The sequence below is a fragment of the Sus scrofa genome, chromosome 6 (assembly GCF_000003025.6).
Source record: "Sus scrofa isolate TJ Tabasco breed Duroc chromosome 6, Sscrofa11.1, whole genome shotgun sequence".
Taxonomy (NCBI): domain Eukaryota; kingdom Metazoa; phylum Chordata; class Mammalia; order Artiodactyla; family Suidae; genus Sus; species Sus scrofa.
The window spans coordinates 108,262,467-108,282,024 of record NC_010448.4 but is presented as its reverse complement, the minus strand read 5'-3'; the positions used below and the strand labels follow the sequence as shown (position 1 = coordinate 108,282,024).

At 46.7% G+C, this 19,558-nt stretch overlaps 1 protein-coding gene across 8 annotated transcripts in view; it reads left to right on the top strand.

The window, feature by feature from the left end:
• Positions 1-19,558, top strand: part of TMEM241 (transmembrane protein 241) — a 102,171-nt gene that overhangs the window by 47,721 nt on the left and 34,892 nt on the right. For 6 of the 8 annotated variants that reach the window (XR_002345438.1, XR_002345439.1, XM_021097749.1 and 3 more), the window contains 5 exons: positions 318-363; positions 2,306-2,341; positions 7,062-7,096; positions 12,507-12,576; positions 18,180-18,273. Coding sequence is in view for 6 of the 8 variants with exons in the window: in XM_021097749.1 (XP_020953408.1) it covers positions 318-363; positions 2,306-2,341; positions 7,062-7,096; positions 12,507-12,576; positions 18,180-18,273 (281 nt within the window). In the remaining 2 variants the exon portion in view is untranslated. Of the gene's footprint in view, positions 1-317; positions 364-2,305; positions 2,342-7,061; positions 7,097-10,108; positions 10,186-10,700; positions 11,264-12,506; positions 12,577-18,179; positions 18,274-19,558 lie in introns of those variants that run through there. The other 2 variants (XM_021097747.1, XM_021097748.1) reach the window with 2 other exon arrangements.

The window sequence follows — 19,558 nt, the reverse complement described above, 5'->3', positions numbered from 1 at the left end:
AGGTGGAAAACTGTACCCTGACTTTGTGACACAGGGTTTGGATGTTTCTCTTTCTCATGCACACCATCAAGGAACCCCACTTCCTGTGAAGTGTATCTTCTGTGGACCACGAGCCCTCTCAGCCCAGCCCTCTCCCTGTGAACTGCATGGTGGGGGTTGGGGGTGGATCCATCCAGGGCGCATCCTTGAAACTCTTCAGAGCGCAGTTGATCGCTCCCTCGTTGGCCACTCAGGTGACCCTCACGGGGAAAAGATGGCACAGGTCGCCCCCTCCGCAGAATGCCACGTGCCAGTGACTTGTGCTTCTTCCTTTCCAGGGGCTTATAAGATACTACAGAAATCCCAGAAACCCACCACTTTAAGGTAAACTTTTAAAGTTGGTGAGTTGATGTTTGGTTAAAGGAAAGGGGTAAGACCCAAGGTATTGTGGGTTTCTTTCATCAGCGCAACTCCATGAGTCCAGGGTGCAGTGAAGGCGGCAGGTCTAGCTTCTGAAGCCTTTTCTTGTGTTCTTGGGCGATTCTAGGCCGGGTCCCCTGTACCCAAAGTGGGCCAGCCACCAGCAACATGGGAGGAGCCTAGAAGTCTCTTTCCTCTTCCTTCAGGGGTGGCTATTTTGATGACAAAAATTATGTGACCGGCTGCTTTGGGCCCAAGTTCACTTCCTTTAGCTCAGAGGCACAAGTCTTTATTCTTGTTTCTCCAGCCCTGCCTTCTTTTTTTATGGCCACCCCCGCAGCATGTGGAAGTTCCTGGGCCAGGCATTGAATTTGAGCTGCAGCTGCGACCTACCCCCCAGCTGTGGCAACACCAGATCCTTTAACCCACTGTGCTGGTCCAGGATTGAACCCGTGCCTCTGCAGCAACCTGAGCTGCTGCAGTTGAATTCTTAACCAGCTGTGCCACAGCAGGAACTCCTCCAACTGCTTCTTCTTCTTCTTCTTCTTCTTCTTTTTTTTTTTTTTTTTGCTTTTTAGGGCCGCACTCACGGCATATGGAGGTTCCCAGGCTAGGGGTCCAGTCAGAGCTACAGCTGCTGGCCTACACCACAGCCACAGCAACACGGGATCCATGCCGAGTCTGTGACCTATACCACAGCTCACGGCAACGCCAGATCCTTAACCCACTGAGCGAAGCCAGGGATCAAACCCTCAGCCTCATGGTTCCTAGTCGGATTTGTTTCTGCTGCGCCACAACAGCAACTCCCGCTTCTTAACTCAGACCCAGAAGTCTCCACCATCACTGTTCTGGGGTAGAATGAGGCCTTTGTTCAGAGCAGTCTGTGGATAGAGTTGGTAAATATAAATGAAAAAAAAGAGTTCAGGCCTTGACTGGGCTGGAGCTGCCAGTTCAGAGTCCTCAGTTGGTCAGCTGGTCTCTAGGTTTGGGGCCCCCTGAGGCCCACACAGAAAAGATCTGAAGGGACTGACTCCTGGGAGAAGTTTATATACTCTCAGGGGCTATAGCAGGTCCCTAGGGCACCATTTTTTTCTTTGATGAGTTGTTTTTTTTTTTTTTTTGTCTTTTTGTCTTTTTGTCTTTTCTAGGGCCGCACTGGTGGCATATGGAGATTCTCAGGCTAGGGGTCCCGTCGGAGCTGTAGCCACCGGGCCGGCCTACACCAGAGCCTCAGCAATGTGGGATCTGAGCTGTGTCTGCGACTTACACCACAGCTCATGGCAACGCTGGATTCTTAACCCACTGAGTGAGGCCAGGGATCAAACCCATGACCTCATGGTTCCCAGTCAGATTCGTTAACCACTGAGCCACGACAGTAATTCCTGACTAGTGTTTTTGAAATAAGAAGCCAATAGAGTTGTTGGATAAAATACAGGATACCCAGTTAAATTTGAATGTCAGATAAGAAGTGAATAATTCTTTTTAGTTTAAATATGTCCCATGCAATATTTGGAATATACTTACACTAAAACATTATTCTTTACCTGAAATTCAAATTTATTTGGGTGTCTGTATTTTAACTTCTCAAACATGGTAGCCCTAGAAGCTAGTCCAGTGACCTGAGAGAGCTGACCACTGCTTTTAAAGTGGCACATGTACACGTAGGAAATAATTGGCCACAAATAGAAATGTATGTGATAGTATTAACCTAGGAAATGTTTTTAAGAAACAAGCCAGGCAATGGTTTTGAGTATAAAGTACTCTTCATACTATTTATTGATAATTTATAAATGTAGTAACTTGTTCATAGATTTAATTTATTATTAGAGGAAAATAACTTCTGTGTATGTAAATATGTATATTTATTATTTCACGTATTTAACTTTTTTTTTTTCTTATTCCTTAGTGACATTGACCAGCAGTACTTAAACTATCTATTCAGGTAAAATATAATTAACATTTTCAAAGAATAATTCATATTATTCTAGAGCTAATGGATTTTTTTCCCTTTCTTTCTTCTTCTTCTCCTTCTTTTTTTTTTTTTTTTTTTCGCTTTTTAGGACCACACCTGCAGCATATGGAAGTTCCCAGGCCAGGGGTTGAATCAGAGCTACAACTGCCAGCCTACATCACAGCCACAGCAACACCAGATCTGAGCCTCGTCTGCAAACCACACCACAGCTTATGGCAATGCCGGATTCTTAACCCCCTGATGGAGGCCAAGGATCAAACCCAAATCCTCATGGATACTAGTCAGGTTTGTTACCACTGAGCCACAATGGGAACTCCGATTTTTATTTTCCAATAGTATTTTGATGGGGAGATCTGAGCCAGGGTGTCTGCCATAGGGGCAAGTGGAATAATTGATGAGATGATCAGAATTGAGGAAACTAAATAGTAGTCATGCCTTTAGTCCAGGCAAGAAGGTCTTCCGTCCAGCCCCACACTTCGAGGGCTATGCCTCTTCCCAGGGGATGCTGAGCTGTAGGCTAAGTGCCTACACTCTACCTTCTAGATGGGACCCTGGAATCCCCTCCCCATGTGGATTCCAAGGCCTCCCTTTTTTTTTTTAATTACTCAATGAATTTATTACATTTATAGTTGTACAATGATCATAAAAATCCAATTTCATAGGATTTTCATCCCACACCCCCAGCGCATCCCCCCACCCCCCGAACTGTCTCCTTTGGAAACCGTAAGTTTTTCAAAGTCTGGGAGTCAGTATCTGTTCTGCAAAGAAGTTCATTGTGTTCTTTTTTCAGACTCCACATGTCAGTGATAGCGTTTGATGTTGGTGTCTCATTGTCTGACTGACTTCACTTAGCATGATAATTTCTAGGTCCATCCAAGTTGCTAAAAATGCCGGTATTTCGTTCCTTTTAATGTCAAGGCCTCCCTTGATCTGTCTTCCTAACTCATTCCTAGACCCAGTGGGTGTCCAAAGAAAGGCTCTTAAGTGGGACGGGTGTGGATGGAGGGTGGGTTTGTAGGCCGAGGTGTCCACACACATGTGTCCTGTTGTATGAGGTCCTTGGGGTGCAGGATGCTGCCTGGGGTGGGAAGAGAAGAGGATGCATTGAGGGCCGGGAGCCAGAGGGTATCTCCCTATGCCACTACCTTCTGACAAAGAAGCTCCAAGGACTCCAGTTAATTCTAAAAAATTAATCTGGACTTTGGGTTGTTTTGAAGGTTTCCTTAAGGTAGGAGGAAATTTGAGGCTTGATTTATAACTTTTTTTTAAATGATTTTCATTTTTTCCATTATAGTTGGTTTACAGTGTTCTGACAATTTTTTTTTTTTTGTCTTTTTTTTTAAGGCCACACCTGTGGCCTATAGAGGTTCCCAGGCTAGGTGTCCAATCAGACCTGTAGCTGCTGGCCTATGCCATAGCCACAGTAATAGAGGATCCAAGCTGCATCTGCCACCTACACCAGAGCTCACAGCAACACCGGATCCTTAACCCACTGGGTGAGGCCAGGGATCCTTCATGCTCATTGATGCTAGTCGGGTTCGTTAACCACTGAGCCACGATGAGAACTCCTGATCTGTCAGTTTTCTACTGTACAGCAAAGTGACCCAGTCACACATACATATATTCATTCTTTTTCTCACATTATCCTCCGTCATGCTCCATTACAAGTGACTAGATAGAGTTCCCAGTGCTATGCAGCAAGATCTCATTGCTTATCCATTCCAAATGCACTAGTTTGCATCTATTAACCCCAGATTCACGGTCCATACCCCTGTCTCCCTGATCTGTAATATTTAAGTGTAGTCTGTAGACTTCCATCTGTACCCTTGCCCTAAGCCAAGCAAAGAATAGGACTTGTCTGCTAAGTAAAATAGGGGGGAGCATCCTTGAATTCTAAGCATCCCAGCCGGGGTGCTGCAGGACCTAATTGAAAAACAGTGAGGTTTGCTGTCTGGAACTCAGCCTTGCCTAATGCACTGTCGGCGCAGAGGACCAAGGTGGTGAGGTGCCTCACAGCATTTGGCCACGGGGATTTCTGGAGGAGGTTACTCAGCTGAAAACATTCAACATGAGCTGTATTCTCCCCCTGCAGGTAAAGTTCCCAAATAGCTTAATATTTATGAAAACGCCTTTCTGAAGGCAGGATTCAACCCAAACATAGCTGTGGCCTCTTTTGTACTCAGCTGAAAACAGTCATTAGTTCCACTGTGCCCAGACCCACCAGCTGCCTTTTCAAGAAAATGCAGAAGACTCTTGGTGTTTGAAATGTTTCCATGACGTCGGACCACTTTAGACAGTTCTTTTTCCCCCACAGAACTTACAGCCAAGTCATGCAGCAGAGGCACAAGGGGAGGGAAAGATGAGCCGCTGTGACCCCCGCCTAGTTCTCCTGCCCCCTCCTCTCGCAGCTCCTTCACCCGTGGGAGGGTATGCCCTGCCGGGAGCCTGGGGCTGCAGGCTTCCTGGCCAAGTCTGCTGCACACCCCTCTACAGCCACAATTCTGTTTCCAAGTCTTCCTGCAGTACAAGTGATGAAGACGTGCAGATCGGAACCAGGGCTGCGATTCAACTTCCCACAGGCCCCGGGCTCCTGAGATCTGTGGGGCAGCTGTTGCTGTGGGTGCCAGCCTGGGGCTCTGCCTGCTGCTGCGATCACCTCAGCCTTTGAGAGGGGCCGGTAACTGGACAGTTCTCTGCTTGGCCACATCCTCCTCTCTTCTTGAGGATGTGTTTGCTCCCTGACCTGATTTTTGACATTTCTGTATTGATAGAGGTCTCAGGCCCCAGCGAGAAGGGAAGAAGGAAGGAATAAAGGAGGAAGTTGTCTCTGGGGCCAGAAAAGAAAGGGAACGTCTAAAAATGGTATGGCTTTGATCTGCATTTTTAGGAATTTAGGCAATCTAGAAGGGATAGATATTGTAGGTGGTACACCTAGTGCCATGTGAGCAGACACTAGTCTCTCCTTGTCTATTAAGTAGAAAATTATGGAGTTCCTGTCGTGGTGCAGCAAAAACAAATCTGACTAGGAACCATGAGGTTGCAGGTTCAATCCCTGGCCCTAGATCTGGCGTTGCTGTGAGCTGTGGTGGCAGACCTGGCTCAGATCCTGTGTTGTTGTGGCTGTGGTGTACACCGGCAGCTGTAGCTCTGATTTGACCCCTAGCCTGGGAATCTCCATATGCCGTGAGAGTGGCCCTAAAAATTGAAGAAAAAAAAGAAAAAAGAAAATCACTGTAACATTCCTGTTCATACTCCATCCCTTTATTTTGCAGATGAAATTTGCGTGTGTGTGTGTGTGTGTGTGTGAGAGAGAGAGAGAGAGAGAGAGAGAGAGAGAGGAAATGACAAGTGTTCTTTCCAGGGTATGACTTCATGACAGAGTAAATATATTGGAGCTCAGCCTGTGGAGATTATATTTTCCTCATATTTTCCCATTTTATGCCCTGTGAACACAGCAGTGTGCTCTCTTCTGTTCCCAGCTGTATGCCCATAACAGAACAGTACCTAGCCTTTATTGGACACCCAGTAAATGTTTGTTGAACTTAAAAATCTGCTATCTGGCATGATATGCTTTTTAGATTAGTATAATTTCTTCATTAGCTTTTACATGTGGCAACATGGTAGTATATACTCTTAGAGCTCTAGGGGGCTTCAAGTTATATTTACCTTTGAACACTTTCCCACCACACACATACCTAGAAGTGATTAATCGAAATTCAGGAAATATATAGAAATGCTCTGGGAATTCCCCTTGTGGCTCAGTGGTAAGGAACCCGACTAGTATCCATGAGGATGCAGGTTCGATCCCTGGCCTTGCTCAGTGGGTTAAGGATCTGGCCTTGCTGTGAGCTGTGGTGTAGGTCTCACGTGGCTCAGATCTGGTGTTGCTATAGCTGTGGTGTAGGCTGGCAGCTGCAGCTCTGATTCGACCCTCCATATGCTGTGGGTTCGGCCCTAAGAAGCAAAAACAAAAACAAAGGACTCCTTATATTTGAATAGAAAGTTTCATTCCTAACCTCCAACTAAATGGGCTGCGTACATGGCAGTAGTTTCAGTGAATGACAGAATGAAGGCGGGCTCGGGGCCATGTGAAGGTGCTGTAGGCTAGCACTGGGAGATGGGCAGGCTTCCAGAGACGAGGATAGGAGGGTGCTAAGCACCCGTATGGCCTGCATCGTCCTTCATGGCATCAACTGCAACTTGGTCCAGGTAGTTTTCAGATGCAAGGTGGGCGGCAAGGATCGTTTTTGTGGGCTAGTTCCTTGGAAATTTAACTCCCCTTCTATGTAGTTGATTTTATGATTTAGCTCACAAATAGACTTAGCTCACTTCAACAGCTAGCTTTTAGGTTGCAGTCTAATTGTCCCTTAGCACCTACGTTGTTGAGCCAGCAGATCCTCTCCGGATTAGCTGAGTGGGATAACCGTCAGTGGCACGGCTGACCCCCAGAGGGGGCTGATGGGCCCTCAGAGTCCATCTCAGGGGAGAGCCGTCCCTCTTGCCTAAACCTGAGGCATTGCAAGAGATTCTCAGTCTTCATTCCTGACGGGTGAGTTTTAGGTAGAATGAGACCATTCAGTGCCAATAAGTTGCTTTAGGCAAGTCTCTCTCCGAGTAGAACAGGTGGGTGTGGATGTTGTCTTCTCCGTGCCAGGTCGCTTTCCTCACCAGTCTGCTCTCTGTTTTTCAGTGTGGTGTTCCTGGCATTGGCATCTCACCCCACAGGTAACCATAGTTTGTTTGTTTGTTTGTCTGTTTGTCTTATGTGCCCATTCAACCCAGGGCTCTGACCCCCGTTATGTCTCTGAGGGACTTTTTTTTTTTTAATTAAAAAAAATTTTTTTTTTGCTTTGTAGGGCTGCACCTGTGGCATATGGAGGTTCCCAGGTTAGGAGCTGAATTGGAGCTATAGCTGCCGGCCTACGTCACAGCTACAGCAATGTGGGATTGGAGCCACATCTGTGACCTACACCACAGTTCATGGCAATGCCGGATCCCCAACCCACTGAGCGAGGCCAGGGATTGAACCCACATCCTCATGGATACTAGTTGGATTCATTTCCACTGCACCACAATGGGAACTCCTGAGGGAATTTTTTTTAAGAGAATGTGGCTGCCTTCCAGGATGTCCAGCTCAGAGGTTAGGAATGGCCCACATACTTGAAACTGTTCTTAGTATCCCATTATGGATTTATGGCCCATGAACCTATCCTTATTCTTTCTTGAATTTTTGGTCGATGTTTTCATCCAGTGCAATCTTGGATGTACAGAGAGGTTTATTATCTGTTAAATAAACTAATGCTTTGTTCTCTTCTGAAATTCCCTTGTCACGCCTCCAGAATTGCTCTTTAATTCTAGTGCTAAAGATTTGGTAAAGAAGTTCAAATTCTCCCTAATTTTCCTTGATATCCTTTTGTACCTTTTTTTTTTTTTTTTTTTGCCGTGCCTGTGGTATGTAGAAGTTCCTGTGTCAGATATTGACTCTACACCACAGCAGTGAAAATGCTGGATCCTTAACCCACTGAGCCACCGGAGAACTCCACATGTACTTTTTTTTTTGGCTGCCCCATGGCATATGGAGTTCCCAGGCCAGTGATCAGATCTGGATCACAATTGCAACCTAAGTTACAGCTGCAGCAAAGCCAGATCCTTAACCCACTGTGCCAAGGTGGGGATCGAACCTGCGTCCCAGTGCTCCCAAGACACCACCGATCCTGTTGTGCCACAGCGGAAACCGGGCTGCATTACTTCTAAAGCCCCTTCTAATTCCCTGCTGTGCTCCAAACAGCAACCCCTTTTTGTTTGTGCTTTTAGCTGCTTCAGACTGTTTGAACTACTGTCCTCAGGGAACTGTGTCAGTAGTGACTCTGGTCATGTTTCCAGGTTGTACATGACATATCTGAATCAGTGTCTCAGAAGCCTAATTTGAATTATTCTTCTCTGTGACTGCTTCCACCCTTGCCCACACTGAAGCACACCTGCTATTTTCTGTCTGCCCCCACAGCCTGCTCTTGAGTGCCTTCTCCACGATCATCTATTGAAAACCTGTCCTTTGTAAAACAACGAATCATACAAAACCATGGTATTGGCCCTAAACAGTTTCTGACCAGCTGTACTGCTGGGTATCTGCCCTCAAATCCTGCTTTTTACCATTCCTTCATGCAACCAGAGGGTTGCCGCCCAATAGATGTTTCAGAGCCTATGAAACGTCCTCTGCCTTTGAAGTAGGATTTTGTCAAAAACCTTTGGAAAGTACCTGGATCTCCTTGGTTTCGTGTTCATTTTCTCCTTGAGTGATTTCTGGCAGATTTGGATATTGAATAATCCAAAATTTAAAGATGTCACTCTGGGAGTTCTTGCCGTGACGCAGTGGGTTAAGAATCTTATTGCAGTGGCTTGGGTCACTGCAGAGGCTCGGGTTTGATCCCCAGCCCAGCGCAGAGGGTTAAAGGATCCAGTGTTGTCCCAGCTGCAGTGTAGTGTTATAGCTGTGGCCTGGATTTAGTCCCTGACCTGGGAACTTCCATGTGCCAGGGCCGGGGTTGGGGGAGCCATTAAAAAAAAAAAAAAAAAAGAAGAATTCTGCCTTTAACTAAGAGGTTAAGCTAGTTCATTAGTGACATTCGTGGTGATCAGAGCTGGAAGGAATCTTGGTGATTATCTAAGGTGCTACCACATTTTACAAATGAGAAAATTGAAGCCCAGAGGAGTTAAGTGATGTGATGAAGGTGATGCTGAGGCGGTCGGTGAGTAGCAGAGGGAGACTGGAGCTTAGCTGCCCTTCCCAGCGAGAGGACGCCCCAGAGAAGTAGAGGTCAGGAGTCCTGCGGGCCTCAGTAGCCATCATAGCAGGGCTCCTGCAAAGGCCCCAAAAAGTTGGGTGAGAGCTTGCCCATGAACTGGCAGCAGCCTTCCAGAAGGAGCCAGAGATCCAGCACCAAGTTGAACCTCCCAGGGAAAAGCTGTAAAACCACACCTACTTTTATGTGTATTAAGTAATATAAAGGCGCCTTTTTTGTTGTTGTTGCCACACCCTCGGCATGTGAAAGTTCCCGGACCAGGAATTGAACTTGCGCTGCAGTTCAAAATGCCCTTCCATTTTCCTGCTAGTTCTGAGGACTGAAATTGGTGAGAGGAAATTTTCTTGATGTTCAAGTATCAATTGTTCTTGACTGTTATAAGATCGCCCCACACATTTGGCCATGGCAATTTCATGCTCCGTTATCTTCAGAAAGATGGAATTCACTCCGTCACTCAGAGAGTCAGCAGAATTTTGACTGTGCCCAAGAATGAAGACTTAGCTCAAACTTCTTTGCACAAGCTGCATGTGGATGCTGCAAAACATGTTTCCAACACTTGAACTGCTTACTTTGTGCTTAAAGTGTGAGCTCTGCACTAGATGGTGCAGGAGTATTGTCTTTTGAGCGTTTTTATACATTTTTTAGCTTTTAGGTCTAGTTCTCATGTGGTTGGAACCAGCCAGCTGCATAGTGAAGCATCTTTGGGGCGACTTTTATAGCCCAGTCATTCACATTGGCTGTTTAGAGGTTAGAGTGACCCTCTCTTTTGAAGTAGAAGATGAGGCAGGCTGAAGGCATCAGAGGGGGAGCACTGGGAGTCAATTTGAGATTGAGGACCCCCAGAGCCAACTGGAAAGTGTGTAGAACATTCTCTCCAGGGCAAGCAAGAGGGGTTTAGGCCTTTCAGATTGATTCCTTCGTGCTTGTTATTTACCAGAGATGGTCCTAACACAGCAGAAACGAGTGGTGAGTGTGACGGAGTCCTTGCTCTCAAGAATTCGATGGTTCTAGAAGGTGAGACAGTCATGGAATCAATGAAGTGAGAAATGGTGGAGGTTTTAGAAATGGCTCAAAGAGTGAGCTATTCTCTCTCTTGCTGTCAATCATTTATAGGATCAATTTTTGTTTGTTGGTTTGTTTTTTTGTCTTTTTGCCTTTTCTAGGGCCACTCCCGTGTGGCATATGGAGGTTCCCAGGCTAGGGGTCTAATTGGAGCCATAGCCACCAGCCTATGCCAGAGCCACAGCAATGCGGGATCCGAGCTGCATCTTCGACCTACACCACAGCTCACGGCTACGCTGGATCCTTAACCCACTGAGCAAGGCCAGGGATCGAACCTGCAACCTCATGGTTCCTAGTCGGATTCGTTAACCACTGAGCCACGATGGGAACTCCATATAGGGTCAATTTTTAAAAGGATTTGGGTAAAGATTGTTATGTAACAGATAAATTCCCTAGAATGGTGATTTTTTTTTTTTTCTTTCTCTTCGTCCCTCCACTCTACCTCTGGTCACTCCACTGCCCTTCAGACCCTTCTGTGACCTGGCTGGGCTATCAAGGTTGGCCCAGCACCAGGAGCTCAGTTCAGCCCGCTTCACACCATCACACCGAGAGGGAGGTTGGGAAAGAGTCAAGAACCAACAGCCACCAAAGCGACTGAGCACATCCTTCCTATGGACATCCTTCACCCGCCTTGACTGGGGGCTGGGGCTGCCCGCTAGGACCCAGTGCTCAGGATTACCTTGGCTGTAGCTTCTGGGGGGGTGGGGGAGCAGGACCCTAGAAGCAGTGGAGTTGTTCATGCTGGGCGCCTGGAACTGATGTTGCTTAGAAGGTCCCTCCACTGGTACAGGTCCCGAGGAGATGATAATGGTATTCAGTGGAGCCAGGGCAGGAAGAGAACAAAAACTCTTAGCCTTTTTTTGGGCTGCATGAAAACCACATCCTAGGAGATGCACAAACCCACCCAACCAAATAACAATAGTTATGGTAGGAAAACCAAACAATCCTCCGGAGAAATGATATTCAGATCTTTCCTTCTCAATCAATGGCTGGATCATGTGAGATCATTAAAGTCCAAGGAAGTGTGGTGATATCGTGTCTTTTGTGCTGAAACTCTTGATTAATACATGCAGTGATGAAGGATATTCCACTACCCGTGGAGTGCTGTGGATATTCAGGAAAACCAGATTTTCTTGCTCCAGACCATCCAGGACTGAGAGACACACCCAGGCCCCAGGGTGGGGGGGTGGAAGGTCTGGCACCTCCAGAATCTCAGAAATTCCAGATTTGGAAGGATTAGGCTCTCGGCGGTAGAGATGCTTAATTCCTTTTCTCTGGACATGTTTGGAAGGCTTTCTGCTTTTTTAATCTCCTGACTTCTTGTTTGTGACCAAGTTCAAATTCCAGAGAGGGACGCAGCCAATATGTGTGATTATTCCTTCTTGCACCAAGTGGAACTAAAAGAATGAACTTACTTCACTAGAAATAAATGTACCCTTTGGACCTTAAACTGAAATGAGTATGCATGGGCTGTTGGCCCTTGCTCTGTTTGTGTGGTAATTAAACACAAAAATGAAACGAGATGTCAGAGGCATGCATTCACGATCTTTTTTTAGATAGAAGGCAGAAAAGAATAGAAGAATCCTAAGAAAAGATTCTTTTTGTCTTACGCCGTGCTTGGGGCAGGGGTGGCTGCCTGAACAGGAGGAAGGATCTTAGGGCTTGGGGTGGCTGGTGTGCACAGGACAAATCTCTTAACGTCTCTGGGCTCCAATTAAAATGAGGATAACAAAGCTTCCCAGAGTTGTTATGAGGATTGAAAGAGACAGAGTTCCTATTGTGGCTCAGTGGTAAGGAACCTGACTAGTATCCATGGGGATACTGCTTCGATGCCTGGCCTCGATCACTGGGTTAAAGATCTGGTGTTGCTGTGAGCTGTGGTGTAGGTCACAGATGGGGCTCGGATCCCACCCTGCTATGGCTGTGGTGTAGGGCAGTAGCTGCAGCTCTGATTCTACCCCTAGCCTGGGAACCTCCATATGCCGCAGATGTGGGCCCCACCCCCCCAAAAAAAGGATTGAAAGAGACAATGTATGGAAGCTTTTAACACAGGCACCTGCACAGGACAGGCTCTCACTCAATGGATAGTGTTATCATCATATTATTATAATAAGACAATGCCAGTGACACAGAAACCCTAGAATGCTGGCGTGAATTCACTGCTGGGCAGCTCAACACATAATTAAGACCCTTGCCTTGGGTTTGGGGACAACTGGGGGTAGGGCGAGTGTGAGCTGTCTGGATCCTCATCTCACCCTTGCTGTACCCTTCAGGTGATCTCCTCAGCGTCCTGGACTTCCCATTCCTGTCTTTCTACAGATTCCACGGCAGCTGCTGTGCCAGGTAATCCTAACTCATAAAAGCCCTCGCACTGTGGACTTGCATGTTTCTGCACCACCTGCTGTGTCTTCATGAAGTCCAGGGTCACTGCCCATTATCTGAATGAGTGGCAGAAGAAAGCGCTGGCAGGGGCAGGGAGGAAACAGCCCCCTTCCGCCGGCAGAGGGTTATGAGAACATCCTCAGGTGTCAGGGCCGGCCCGGGACCTGCCACGACCCCTGTCCTGAAGAATTTCCTCAGCCAGGGCTGTGGTTTTCAGACTTGCAGGAGACAGAGAATCCTCCCATGTTTTTCTTTCTTCCACAAGCAGTGCTTAAACGGAACTTCAATATATAAAAAAGAAGGAGTTCCTGTTGTGGCTTAGCAGGTTCAGAACCCAGCATAGTATCCATAAGGATGCAGCTTCAATCCCTGGCCTTGCTCCAAGAGTTAAGGATCCAGCCCTGTCACAAGCTGCATCATAGACCACAGAGGTGGCTTGGATCCTGGGTGGCTGTGGCTGTGGCGGGCAGCTGCAACTCTGATTCGACCCCTAACCTGGGAACTTCATACGCCACAGGTGCAGCTCTAAAAAGAAATAAAATAAAATAAAAATAATGAAATGGATTCAGTTCAAGGGAAGATTTGGATCCAGAATCACCCTCTCAGCTTCCACCATGGCCTCTATCTTGTTCCTAAATTAGGACAACCTCCAGAAAATTTGGATTGAACTCTCAGATTTTGACAGACAGATTTCGGAAATGACTAGGAGTTGGCTGCACAACAAAGTGATCATTAATATTTGGCTTTGGGAAGTATCAGAGATGTGGACCAATTGGTTGGATACTTTTTTTTGTCTTACTTAGATACACAGAAGTTCATCCCCGCTCCATCTCCTCTTTCCTGCCTCCACCCCTACTTTGCTTGACTTTATTGTGCTGAGAAATGGGAAGTCTTTTTTTTTTTTTTTTGTCTTTTTGCCTTTTCTTGGGCCACTCCTGTGGCATGTGGAGGTTCCCAGGCTAGGGGTCCAATTGGAGCTGTAGCCGCCAACCTACGCCAGAGCCATAGCAACTCGGAATCTGAGCTGCATCTGCGACCTACACCACAGCTCACGGCAATGCCGGATCCTCAACCCACTGAGCAAGGCCAGGGATCGAACCCACAACCTCATGGTTCCTAGTTGGATTCGTTAACCACTTCGCCACAACTGGAACTCCAAGAAATGGGAAGGCTTCTAAGGACAGTCTCAAAGCAAGGATAGGCTTGAAAGACCAGACTTGGGTTGAATTCCAGCCTTGCTCTTTGCTAATTTGTGTCTTTGGGCGAATTATCCTGGTTTTCCCAAACTTTAGTTTCGTTTTCTCATCTGTACAATAGAAAGATAATACCTCTTTCTTTGGTTGCATATATTCAATAAGGTAACATAAAGCTCTAAGCATTTTGCCCAGCCCAGTAAAGGATGGGCATTATTATTATTATCCGTAAGTAAAATGTCAGTTGATCAAGAGCAATTGCTACATAAAAGCCAGACCTCCTGTTCCCACAGGTAAGAGATTGTACTCTGTAGAGCTGGGATTATTCACCGAGTCCAAAAGCTGATAGGCAGCAAGGTGCTGTTTCATTGCTGTTAGGACAAAAAAAAAAAAAAAAAGAAAATCAATATTACAGAGTTTGCTTCTGCATTGGATCCTTTGAATGATTTTTTTAAAATCATCCTCAGAAAAGTCTTAGGAAAACACTAACAGAATTAATCTCCTCAATTTCGATCCATTTCACTTGCCCTGGGATTGTGTGGCATGAGTGTCAATGCCTCTGGTGCCTGCAGGCTTGTTTCCCATTGGGCCTGGGTATTTGGTGGCTTGGGTGACCTCAGTGTGGAGGGAAGGCCAGCAGGTTTGGTTATTTGAAGCAGAACAATACAGTTCACTGCTCAGTGGTGATGGCTTTGTGGGGTGACCTTCTGCCTCCATTTATTTCTGCCCCTTTTAATTTGCAACTTTCTTATAACCCAACATGAAAAATCAAGTTTCTTTTTTTTCTTTTCTTTCTTCCTTTTTTTTTTTTTTTGTCTTTTTAGGGCCACACCCTTGGCATATAGAACTTCCCAGGCTAGGGGTCGAATCGGAGCTGTAGCTGCAGGCCTACGCCACAGCCACACTGCAGCTCATGGCAGCGGCAGATCCTTAACCTGCTGATCAAGGCCAGAGATGGAACCCACATCCTCATGGATACTAGTCAGGTTTGTTACCACTGAGCCACAATGGGAACTCTGAAAGATCAAGGATTTTTTTTTCATTTAAAAGATTTGGGGACTTCCTGTCCTGGCTCAGTGGTTAACGAATCCGACTAGGAACCATGAGGTAGTGGGTTTGATCCCTAGCCTTGCTCAGTGGGTTCAGGATCCGGCGTTGCCGTGCGCTGTGGTGTAGGTTGCAGATGCAGCTCAGATCTGGCATTGCTGTGGCTGTGGCATATGCCAGCAGCTACAGCTCCAATTAGACCCCTAGACTGGGAGCCTCCATATGCCACGGGTGTGGCCCTAGAAAAGACAAAATAAATAAATAAATAAAAGATTTGGAAATCTTTATTTGAATTGGTTTACCTCTCTATTATGTTTGACCCTCTGGCTCCCGTACCAAGCTTACCCCTTTTAAGAACATCTTGGAGTTCCCTGGAGGTTTAGTGGGTTAAGGATCCGACGTTGTCACTGCAGTGGCTTGGCTACTGTGGCATGGGTTCAGTCCCTGGCCTAGGAACTTCCACATGCCATGGGCACAGCCACCAAAAAAAAAAAAAAAAGGAACCTCTTGGTTTTCCCCACGTCATCTCATGTCTTCCATGTAACCACATCTCAGACTAAGAGCGTCCCCTTCAGAGGTTCTGAAGGAACTCAAAAGGGCTCATGAAGGCCTGAGGGGTCAGTGCGGACTCTATCAACAGAGAGCCCTGGGCTCTTTCACTTCTCAGGTCCTCCCAGTGCTTTTAAGACCTGTCTCAACGGTGAGCGGGAGATAAGCTGGGAATGGAAGAGGCAGGTGAAAGAGGGCCCATGAGCCATTAGCAATGACTCACCTGAGTTCCTGTTGTGGCTCAGCAGGTTACCAACAGGACTAGTATCCATGAGGACATGGGTTCAATCCCTGGCCTCGCTCAGTGGGTTAAGGATCCCGTGTTGCCACAAGCTGAGATGTAGGTCACAGATGCAGCTCGGATCCAGTGTTGCCGTGGCTGTGGTACAGGCTGGAGGCTACAGCTCCAATTCAACCAACCCCTAGCTTGGGAACTTTCATATGCCCTAAAACGAAAAAGACAAGACTCACTGACAGCAGGTCAGGTGATGGAAGAGAGTCATGGATGCTTCCAGGAGCGTGCGGATCACAAACCTGGGGTAGCTCAGTCCAAGCAGACTTTGTCTGTGCGGAATGGAAGGGTCACTGTGAATCTGTGCCCTCCCCTGGCCGGGGCGGAAAGAAGAGACCCGGAGGGGAGGAGAGATGGGGGATGGGACAGGCACCTGTGAAGCTGGGGCTGCGGGGGGTGGGGCTGGAGGCCACCAAGAGGAGCCCTGGGGGGCTGGCTGCCTCATCCTCCGCTCCCCCCACCTCACAGCCACCGGCACCCAGAGCATCTCGGTCTGACTCATGGCCAAGAGCACATTCCTCGGTAAGGTCTGAGGGGCCAAGGGGAGCTTCAAAAGAGCCAGGAAACCTGAACTCCAGTTGTGCTTATGCCTCAGTTTGCTTGTTAATAAAGTGAGACTTGGGGCTGGGGAACCTTTCTGTTCTGAAATTCTCTGATTTCCGTAAGACAGCATAAAGAGCACCGTGCTTAGTCCTGCTTTAAGAACACAGAACCGAACCTGAGGCAAGAAAAAAAGGGGGAAATGAGGATTTGGTCAAGGTTACATGACTCGGTGAGCACAGCTGGGAATAGCCCCCCAGGTCACCACATTTCCAGTCTGCTGCTTCTACACAGGGGCTCCTCGAAGGAGTGATTCAGCATCTTAATCCCGAGCCGCACAGCCTCCCGTGACTGCAGATGCAAATCTGTGCAACCTTTGCCGGTCATTAGGCCAAACAGGCTGAAATATACACAAAGGAAAACTAATCCCTATTTCTGGTTCTGCCCCAAGAATGTGGCTGTGAACTAATCTAACCTAATGAAGTGAAGGCTCACGTCTCTATGAAATTTGACCTTAGGTCTGTTCGATTCGGTCTCCTTCCAAGTTCACCTGTTAAGCATTTATGTAATATCTGCTGTGACCAAGGCACCTTTCTCAGCTCTGTTGGGAAAATACTAGGCTCAAGATTGGGCTCTCTGCCTGTCTGGACTCATGATCTGGGTGGGAGCTACACCCAGCACCTATAACAGAGGTCAAATCGCAGTGTGGCACTTGACACACTGGAAGCACAAAGGAGGAGGTACTGAGAGGTTCACACCTCTAGAGAGCCCCCAAATGCTGCCCTGCCTCAGGCTCCCTTGAGGGGCGAGGGCTTGTTCAGGCATCATTCCCAAAGCATAGCTTCTGTGGAGGTCACCCTGGTTTGGGGGGGCTTCTATTATGCAGCCCTCCTCTAAGTTCTTACCTTGAACCTAGGGGCCAGTCCAGACACTCTGACTTCATATGGGAAGTTTTTTTTCTTTGGAAATCTTTTCCTGACACTCTGTTCTGCTTGAAACAAAGTTGAAGCTCTACCTTGGCAAGTACCAAGCTCCAGATGTAATACAAAAGGGAGCAGAAGATACTGCCTCCAGATTTTTTTTTTCTTTTATTTTTTTTATTATTATTATTTTTTTTGTCTTTTTGCTATTTCTTGGGCCGCTCCCGCTGCATATGGAGGTTCCCAGGCTAGGGGGTGAATCGAGCCGTAGCCACCGGCCTATGCCAGAGCCGCAGCAACGCGGGATCCGAGCCACGTCTGTGACCTACACCACAGCTCATGGGAATGCCGGATCCTTAACCCACTGAGCAAGGCCAGGGATCAAACCTGCAACCTCATGGTTCCTAGTCGGATTCGTTAACCACTGAGCCACGATGGGAACTCCAGATTTTTTTTTTTCTTACATGGTTTTGCCAGCGATCTCCCACTCTCTGCCTCCAGTGAAATGATCTCCTCCTAGCTCCTTAACAATGTAGAGCTTAATGAGTTTTTCAGTTTTGGTTGAGCTTGGGTTTGGGTTTGGGTTTTTTTTTGTTTGTTTGTTTTTTGTTTTTTTTTTTGCTTTTTAGGGCCAAATCCGCAGCATATGGAAGTTCCCAGGCCAGGGCTCGAATTGGAGCTACGGCTGCCAGCCTACGCCACAACGACATAAACTCAGGATCCGAGCCGCATCTGTGACCTACACGGCAGCTCACAGCAACGCCAGATCCCCAGCGCACTGAGCAAGGCCAGGTATTGAACCTGCATCCTAATGGATACTAGTTGGATTTGTTTCCGCTGCACCACAAAGGGCACTCCAAATTTTGGGTGTTTTTATCCAGAGATCACTAGAAAACAGAGATGAGATAGAAGTGGTATAATAACTAAAAACTAAGTTGTACAAAGGTAAATATAAAGTGTAAAAGAAAATAGTTACTGGCTATGTGAAGGCAAGTCTAACAAAAGTTTATTTTCTCTTTCCAGTGGATTTTTGGGATTCTTTCTCATGTTCAGCACAGTGAAGCTAAAAAGCCTGATGGCCCCAGGGCAGTGTGCGGCCTGGATTTTCTGTGCTAAGGTAAGAGAGAGGGGAGGGATGGGAAAAATCCAACTCAGGGCCTTTGTGTCCAGTGTTCTCGGAGCCCATGGAATGTCAGGTTGGTCTTCACTGAATCACCTCTAGTTGCTGGTCCTGAGCTTGATCCTTTGCTCGTTCAGGTAACAATTTCTGAGGGCTTCTGCCTGTTTTGTCAGCATGGCATGTCAGTTTTTATCACATTCCTGGAAGGTGACCTGAATAAACCCCTTAACTTCTCTGAGCCTTAAATTTCACCATCTGAAAATGAAGGTTTTGAAAAACAAACAAACAAACAAAACCCCTCCAAACTCTTCAGTTCAAAGAGACTGGATTCCTCTTTGCATGCGCACACTTCTCCTCTTCCTTTCTGGGGGCTGTGAGGATATCTAGAGCTTCCGTGACTTTCCCAGAAGCTCTCAGCCTGTCAGAGACAATAGAAAAAGAAAAACAGACAAATGGCCACATTGGGGAACTTTGATGGACCCTTCAAAAAAGGGACTATTATAAAAACGCCCGGCATGTAACTGATTGACCACGGTTGAAGCATAAGATAGAGAGGTGGGAAAATAAAAAGGAGCGGAAAAGGCAGCTGTAGGTGCACAGTCTTAACTACAGTGTTTTGGGACTAGTTTCCTTCTAGTGGAGCATTTCATCTCTAACGTCTATAAAGGAGTCAAGTTATAGGGCCCTGGGGCATTGTTTCTTAATTAATTTAATCTAATGAAGTAATCATTTAAACTTGGCCTTTAGCCATATTTATGTTTGTTGGTTGATTTTTTTTTTTCTCCCATAAAGCAAAAACAAACACACTTTTATTTGAAAGTAAGATTTCACAGTGATGTTTTCATCTGCATGGTCTACTTTCTAAAAGCCTTAGTAATACGCATTCCAACAGAATGTAAAGAGTGGCTGAGATACTAACTTAGAGCATGACAGAATGAGGAGGTTGTTAAATCATCTCCCTGAAAAGCAGCTAGAAAGCTGGAAAAAGACTGTCAATGATATACATTTCAGCTCTCTAAAAATTGATCAAAAGCACACAACAAACTAAGACACATTTGTTCATCCAAACTACTACATTTTGGGGTAGGAATAGCATGAGCTTGTAGAGCTTCTTGCCTAGGGTTGCTCTCACTCCCTCCTCCTCATCTCTGTAAGTATGATATTTCAACCCGAGCAGGGCAGGCTGTGAAAACTGACAGGCTTGCGGCTGCTTTCAGAAGAGGCTTGCTCTGTTTGAAGTATGGTTGGGTGAAGTGGCCCTGTCAGTGCTGAATGAACAGGA